Source organism: Corylus avellana, chromosome ca5 (genome assembly GCF_901000735.1).
Source record: "Corylus avellana chromosome ca5, CavTom2PMs-1.0".
Taxonomy (NCBI): Eukaryota; Viridiplantae; Streptophyta; class Magnoliopsida; order Fagales; family Betulaceae; genus Corylus; species Corylus avellana.
Window position 1 is genome coordinate 16,094,969 of NC_081545.1, and position 8,234 is coordinate 16,103,202.

Consider the following 8,234-nt stretch of genomic DNA (forward strand, 5'->3'; position numbering starts at 1 on the left):
CTAATTTGCAATTGACTCTTAAGAACCACTTGTTCTTCTCAGCCTTGAACCTGTCCTCGAACCTGGCCTTGGTCTCCTTGGGGCAGTCACCTTCTTGTCCCTTGACTGAAGCACGTCCGCGGTGACCAGATCCTTGAGACTGCTAGACCCACTGTTAGTTTCTTTTTCTTTGCCTGCAACTTTACTGTGACGGCAGTTTTGAAACGGCGTAAAATTCAGGTGCTAGCACTTATTTTACTAAAGCTAAACGATATCGTTTTGGCCTACAGCATCTATGCGGTAGTTTTTTTTTTTTTTTTTTTTTTTTGTAAACTATGCGGTAGTTTTCACTACCGCATAGAAACCGGATCCGTACCGAAATTAACAATACCCGCGCCGTGCCCACCCCCAAGTTGGGACTTGGGACGAGCACATGTGCTTCTTGACGTGGTCCTTCAGGAACAGCGGATAATTTCTCACCAGTGAATAAACCCTCGCAAAAACCCCGATCCTTTCTCTCTCTCTCTTACTGATCTGACTCCATGGCAGCCTTGAAGCTCCTTCTCTCCCAAGCTCGCCGCCATTGCCTCCCCAAACCCCCATTTCCACCATTCCCCCATCGATCCCTCTCCTCGTCACCGAATACTAAGCCTAACCCTAACCCAGACTTGGAAGAGCTAGAAAGACCCTCTCAACCCGTACCCATCCAAACGGTATCCTACTCTGTGAAACCCAAAGATCCCTCCACTCCAGACCAACAACAAGACCCTCCTCAATCGCCATTGCCATCGCCACCGCCTCGCCGCGAACCTCGCAGCGCGCAGCAAGAAACGCGACCGGTTTGGACCCGCGAGGACATCCGGTACGTCAAGGACGCGGCCGCGATATCCCCAGTGTCGTACCCCTCTCGTGTGGCTCCTCTTCCGGAGGACAGGACCTCCGGAGAAGGCGAAGAGGCGAAGGGGGCAAAAGAGGAGAGCGAAGAGATGGAGAGAGAGAGGAAGAGAATCGAGGCTGATGCTCGGATGAGGAGGGTGTTTAGGGTTTCGGAGGAACAGAACGTGGCGGTCCCTTTTCCAATGCTGATCAAGAAGAAAGAGAGGATAGAGAAGCCGGCTCCGCTTGATCTGATGGAGGGCATTCGCCAAGTCAAGGTCAGTGTAGACGCTCAAGCTTCTAAACTTTTTGTTTTGTTTTGTTTCTGAGAAAATATGGTAGGACATTCAAGGAACCTGAAGTCTTTGGAGAGAAATTAGGAAAACTTAAGCTTGTAGTAAAGGTCATTGCTAAAATCTTTGTGATATTTCTAGTCATTTTTCAGGCTAATTCCAAGAGAAATTTCGACGAAACTATTGAAGCACATGTAAGATTGGGTATTAAGAAAGAGCGAACGGATCAGGTACGTGCGCTAGGTCATCTGCTCACTTATTTCGAGCGTTATCTTATTTGTGTGGTGGGTTGAACGGCTTGAATTGAAACTTTTTGTGGGACTGAATTGTTGATGGTTGGTATTGTATATGGGTTTGAGCAGCTTTAATATAACTGCTAGATATTGTTGAGTTGATTCCATGTTTTGGCCATTAGATATTATTGTGTGGTCTAAACCTTTGTCTCTGGATTGCTGGTACTCAATTGTTAATTTTGGAGTGGCTCATATTATATCAACCTATTTTCTATAGTGGGCATATACAGGGCATGTTAGGCTTGTCTAAAGAGGCTGTAGTTTTTACCAATATTTTTGGATTCTGTGATCTTTTATATTTAATTCATCATGCCAAGTTCATGTCAAAAAGGATCCTGAAAGACACATCACTGTTGGTCTTCTTGATTTTTGGTGCTTACATTTTTCTTGGCATTACTGTGTTCATTTCCCAATATATTCCTCAAAGATTCAACTTACCACTATCTCAATTGAAGTGCAGATAGTACACGGTAGCCTGGTTCTGCCTCATGGTGTGGCAAAGGTATTATCTAAACCTGTGCTAAATGAACATGGTTGCTATATTATGTGCTGTATTGTATTTTGTTTGTTGCATAACCATTTTCATTTTTTGCAGGTTGTCAGGGTGGCCTTCTTTGCTGAAGGGGCAGATGCAGATGAAGCTAGAGCTGCAGGCGCTGATATTGTTGGCGGTGTTGAACTTATTGAAGAAATTGCAAGTAATGAACTAATCTTGTTGCTGCTATGTCAATAAGGTTCACTATTGTAATGTAAAATTTTACATCATCACTTGTTTAAGTTGTTCCTGGCTTTACTTTCAAACTCGTTACTTATGTTGCTTTCATTCTCCAAGCTGTCATTCCTTTTATGCTTATTGCTCTCTCTCTCTCTCCTGCTCTAGTTATTATGCTTGCATAACTATGCACTTTTTTCCCCTTATTAAGGGATATCCACCTGAAGTGCCATGTGTGCTGAAGCAAAATTAAATACTGTTATTCACTTGACCCCCTTGTTTGGTATTGCGGTATTGTGTTTACAACCTATATGTTTTAATCTGCTATCAATTTCTGATTTTGATTCATATATCTGACCATGTAATTTGCAGGCAGTCATAAGTTTAATGTTGACAAGTGTTTCGCAACTCCTAAATTGGTACTGCGTCTAAATAAGGTTATGAAAAAATTCTTGGTTTTGTAACTTGTTATTTTTCAAATAAATGGATCTTTTATTCAAAAGAGTTCTTTTACGGTTTCACAGATAGCAAGCTTTCTTAAAGAACGTCATCTATTGCCAGACCGTAAAGTAAGTTTATTATTTTTGGTTTTCTCAGTCAATGCACAGATCTGTAAATGACTTGTACTGAATCTTTCTTTGTTTCTACTATTATGTTGTATAGAGTGGTACTGTCACTAGTGATGTTTCTGGGGCAATAAAAGCAGCAAGACTAGGTCGCATTCACTTCAAAATGGACAAAACATCTATCGTGCATGTGGGACTTGGAAAGGTGCCGTATTTTCTTGATCCATGGCATAAGGTTTCGTTTCAATAGGATGCTATTTTAAGGGACTTTATCCTTCTCATCTGGTTACAATGTGCCTACAGGCCAGTTTTACTGAGGAGTCTCTACGAGAAAATATTGGTGCATTTATGAATGCTCTTTTGGTTGCAAAGCCTCCAAACTTAAAGAAGGGTAAGTGTCTTATTGTTGAATGTGTCTGCTAATTTGTTTCTAATGGGCTAAATGTCAATTTAGGTGACGCTAATTGCACATGGTAGCTTATTCGGTCACACATATTAGGGCAGATGGACCATCTGGCTTTCTCAAGCTATTCAGGCTCATGTCTAATTGTACTGATTTGCTTTATAAATAAATGAGGGAAACTTGGTACTCATGTCTAGGTCAAGTAACAATTAAACCGAAGCTTGTCTAGGCTTGCTCATGTGCTCCCTAGTCCACTCAAAGTGGCAATTATGTAATCATGTAGAAATTCAATGACAATTTAAATCAATGGTATGAACATAGAATACATATTCATAGAGCAAGAGCGAGCGAACCATTTGAAATTACTGCAGGTTTCAAAGCATGATGGGTACACCATATGTTGGTATTCTATGTTTATGTATAGATGGTATATTACATGATTTTTGCATTAGATGAAAATAAATATATCTATGGTCTTTCCTTATCAAAAAGGAGATGGAGTAGCTTAGTGTAATAGAACTTGTCTTTTTATATTTGTGCCTAAAGCTTCAACAAATCAGTTTGGGTTTGAGCCTTTGCACTTGCAATCTTTTATTTGATAAGTAAATCAAATCTCATTTAAAAGCGCAAGTAACCCAAGTACACAAGAAGTATATGAGAGACCCCAATTAGGGAGAAAAAAAAGAATACAAGTCCGGAAATTCCATAAAACTAGAAAAGTGAGGACTATTAGACACCGTCATCCAAGCATAAAGAGATTTTAACATAACAGTTGTTGACACTAGCACCGACCTCTCATAATCTTTGGAACTTTTCATTTTCTGCTCTCCAAATGCACCATATTAAGCATAGAGGAGCCATCCTCCAAGCTTCTAAAATGCAGTACTTTCCAAGCACTTGCATTCTTGTCTTGTAAAAGTTTGGCGAAAATAGGACTTTTGGTCAAATTGCGGTTTGACTCAGTCAAATTTGTGAATTTGACTAAGTTTTTTGCCCAAAACTGGGCAACTCACGGATTGCATTGCAGTTTTCCGCCAAGGGTGGCCAATTGTGTTCCTAGGAATGAACAATTTAGTGGTCACAAATAAACTGGGTATTCATAACTGAATCAAACAACTAAACAAGTTTCCAATAGTTCATTCCTCCGCATTTGGCATCAGCTTGTGTCAGGTTTGACCTGACATTCTTTCTGCATGCTATTGCCCTTCATTAGTCCTAGAATGTTTTTTTTTTTTTTTATAAGTAATAATGCATTAAAGAGCGTAGAGGGGCGCAACCCAAGTAAACAGGTAGTATACAAGAGAGCGATTAAGTAGGGGAGAAAGAAAAAGAGAACATAAAGAGAAAATCAGGAAAATTGATCACTAAATGAGCAAACCAGCCTGTAGTCCATGTGAATAAAGTGTACAAAAAGAAGTGAATGAGGTCCTCAAGATTCCTCGATATATCCTCGAAGCATCTCGCATTCATTTCCTTCCAAAGACACCATAGAAGACAAAGGGGAGTCATCTTCCATACCACAGCACTACACGTTCTACCGCCCGCCCACCAACTAGCGAATATCTCCTTGACGCTTCTAGGCATAACCTAACACATGTTAAAGCGAGAGAAGATAACATCCCACAACTTACGCGCGACCCCTTAGTGAAGAAAGAGATGATCCATGGACTCCCCATCCGCCTCACACATACAACATCGATTAATCACAACGATACCTCTCTTCCGAACATTATCCAACGTGAGAGGTTTCTCAAGGGCGGCCGACCATGCGAAAAATGCCACTCTCAAAGGAGCCTTGGTGCGCCAAATGCCACTCTCAAAGGAGCCTTGGTGCGCCAAATGCTTTTCCACGGGAAGTGGTTAGGCTCCTTAAAGGCAAGCATCCTATAGAATGAGTGTACCTCAAACTTCCCTTTTCTTGAAGGGATCCATCACATCTGGTCCTCCCCTTCCCCCTGAATCAAAGACGAGTACAAGAGCGAGAAGAAAGTCCATCTCCTTCCAATCATGAATGCTACGGGTGAAAGCAACATTCCAATGAACCATCCCATTTACACACTACCGTATCCGCAATGGAAGCATCCTTATTGCAAGCAATATTAAAAAGACCCGGAAAGGCATCCTTGAGAGGCGACTCGCCACACCAACAATCCTCCCAAAATTTGACCTTTCCCCCCAAACCAGGTTCTAATATGAAGTGACACTGAAATGACCTCCACCCCCCACATATGTGTTTCCATAACCACCCCATGCGTACCACGAGGAACTTTAGAACGCCAACCACCCCAATCCACCCCATACTTTGCCACCAAAATACTTCTCAACCAAGCTTCTTCCTCATTTGCAAATCTCCAGAACCATTTCCCCAAGAGAGCTTGATTAAAAAAATGCAAGCTCCGAATCCCTAGACCTCCCTCAGCAATCGGAGAACAAACCTCGTGCCAACTGGCTAAATAGAACTTTGTCTTATCCTTGAACCCCCCCTCAAAAAAATCCCGTTGAATCTTCTCAATGCGCTTCGCCACGGAAATAGGAATGGGAAAGAGAGACAAAAGATAGGTGGGAAGATTGAATAGGGTGCTCTTGATGAGAGTAAGCCTCGCCCCCTTGGACAAATATGAACGCTTCCAAGGGGCCAACCTTCTAGCAATTTTCTCCAACATGTCATCCCAAATAGCCAACTGCTTGAAAGACGCCCCTAGCAGAAGACCCAGGTACTTCAAGGGCAAAGAACTAGTACCACAACCCCAAACACCAGCCAACTCATCCGTCTCTACCGAATCTCCAACTGGGACCAAAACAGACTTGGCCCGGTTAACTTTTAACCCTAAGACCGCCTTGAAGCCAATAATGAGAGCTTTAATAAATCTAACATGTTCAGAAGCTTAGTCTTAGAATGTTACATCAATGGAACCATTTGGAATCCATGAGGAAGCAAGAGTGTGCCTCCATCATTTTGATAGCTGATACAAGCTGGATTTTGAGGTTGTTAGAAGCTCTCTCCCAACTCAAATGAAGCAGTTTAGGCTTTCCTCCAGATTGAGTCAAACTGAAAGAGCCTAGCATTTAGCGTGGCAGCTCATGTACAGCCCTATAGGAGCTGTGTAAGCAAATTGATTCAGTGATTTCAAGTTGCCGAGATGACCCTAAACAAATCTAATTTAGTTAGAAGTTCTATGCAATACTAATTTAAAAAAACAAAAAAAAACAAAAACAAAAACAAACAAAACAAACAAACAAAACAAAACAAAACAAAAAGTAGTTCTATGCAATCAGCTGCATGACCTTTGCATTTTTAAATCACATTGCAAGAAATACTGAAAATTTATGGTACTTCTTGTGGTATGACAAATTTCCATTTGCCAAAGAGAATTTTGTTTTTTGTTGGCCAGCATTGCTTTGTTTTAAAGATATAAAAGTGCTTCTGGCTGTATTTGCTTATAGCATCAGTTATCCAAATGTATTTGCTTATAGCATCAGTTGGTAGAAAAATTTTGCAATTTTCAAGGTTATTAGGAAAAGAAAAGAAGTTATTCGAAAAGTTAATGGTGCCATTTTCCAAGGTTATAGAGTAGGGAGATTGAAGTGTTGGACCAAAAAACCAAAGAATAATTTTATTTTTAGTAACAGAAGGTCGTGTAGTTGTTTGGAGATCTTTTCCTTTAAGCGGAGAGTGAATTTGGTGCATAGATTCTGGGTCAGATGGCCTGGATTTTGTATATCATGTCTTTGATAAATATTGACCCCTTTTTTTTGACAGCTTCCAAGTATGCCGGATATGTGAACTCGTTCCATATATGCAGCACGGTAAGCTCATAATCCTTGTTCTTGATTAATTTGGTGTTGATAATGGCTTTCCTTTTCATGATGCTTATATTGAAACCTTTCATTCCACTTCTACTAAGGTTAGCTTCCTTTTTCCTTTTCTTTTGTTCTTTTTTTTTTTGAAGAGGGGGGAGATTTGAAGTCATAAAGCAATGAAAATAAAAAAATCTTAAGATTTAAGAAATTTGAGAAAATGTTTAGTGTTCTCTTTCTTGATTTTTCCATTAGGGTCGTTTTCTCCTCCCTATTACACCTAATTCAAAAAGAGAGGTTTGTAGTTGGGCATATAAACACATACACACGTTTGTGCATGTGTTTCATCATGTATTGTATTTACAGGAGAATGTATCATGATAATTGGTGTAATTAACTATTATCTCCAATAAAGTTATCATTTTTCCTGTTTTTATTTTAATGCTTGTGTCAACTGGTAATTTAAGTTTAAATTACTAAATGTATAAGGGTTTATATAATATCACTAAGTTTTTCTTTTGAACTGGTTGTTTTATTATACTCTATAAATTATGCGCGAACTGTTTCTTGGGGAGAAGTTGGTAGAAAGTGGGAAAGTTGTAGATGTTTTGACCTTTAAACTAGAGAGTTGGCAGACTTATTAAACTTAATAATAATAATAATATTTAATTAGGGGATTAGCTTAATACTGTAGTACAAGATAAATGCTTCTTGTATCTGATATTGTTAATAGCTACCGTCATGCATACTCGTTGTTTTTTACATGGTTTTTGAAGTTATCCTCCATTGGTTGGTTACATGTAGATGGGTCCAGGATTCCCCATTTCAATGCAGTCATTATCCAAAGCTGCAGATCACTACAATAAAGTCCACCTTAAGTGATGCGGTGGCGGTGACAGTTCAATATAGATTGAAGTTTTTCCCTTTTACGAAGTGAGGTTTCTGTCTCTCTCTCGAGCAAGATTTTGGTATAAAATTATGTAAGAATAGTTGAATTCTGGCTAGGATTCAAAGAGCAAGATTGTGATATAAAATTATGTTACTTAGAATAGTTCAATTCTGGATTGGATTATCAACTGATTATCAATTTAGTTTTACCTTTGCTAAAATATGCTGGTGTTATTTGAGCACTCTAGCTATGGTATTGGGCAGTATCATTTGAATTTTACTATTTTCTTATTTTAACTTATTATTATCATCATCATTAGTACTCTTAAAATTAGCTCAACAAAGGAATCTTTATACAATAAACTAACTTTATGAGGTGGTTGATGCAAAATTTGATTGGGGTACGGGTGCTCACTGCTAATCAGA

The 8,234-nt window shown here is 39.5% G+C and overlaps 1 protein-coding gene across 2 annotated transcripts; it reads left to right on the top strand.

Annotated features, from left to right (window-relative positions):
- The first annotated feature begins 413 nt into the window (after window positions 1–413).
- On the top strand, window positions 414–7,977 carry LOC132182936 (uncharacterized). 2 transcript variants are annotated; one of them, XM_059596302.1, is made up of 10 exons: window positions 414–1,133; window positions 1,301–1,378; window positions 1,902–1,943; window positions 2,037–2,139; window positions 2,526–2,590; window positions 2,678–2,722; window positions 2,817–2,924; window positions 3,023–3,110; window positions 6,883–6,929; window positions 7,725–7,977. In XM_059596302.1, the coding sequence occupies exons 1-10, from the start codon at window positions 522–524 to the stop codon at window positions 7,800–7,802; spliced, it is 1,266 nt and encodes a 421-aa protein (XP_059452285.1). In that variant the 5' UTR covers window positions 414–521; the 3' UTR covers window positions 7,803–7,977. The 2 variants fall into 2 exon arrangements, with proteins under 2 accessions (XP_059452285.1, XP_059452286.1); XM_059596303.1 differs by having other exon boundaries at window positions 2,526–2,572.
- Window positions 7,978–8,234: the final 257 nt, after the last annotated feature.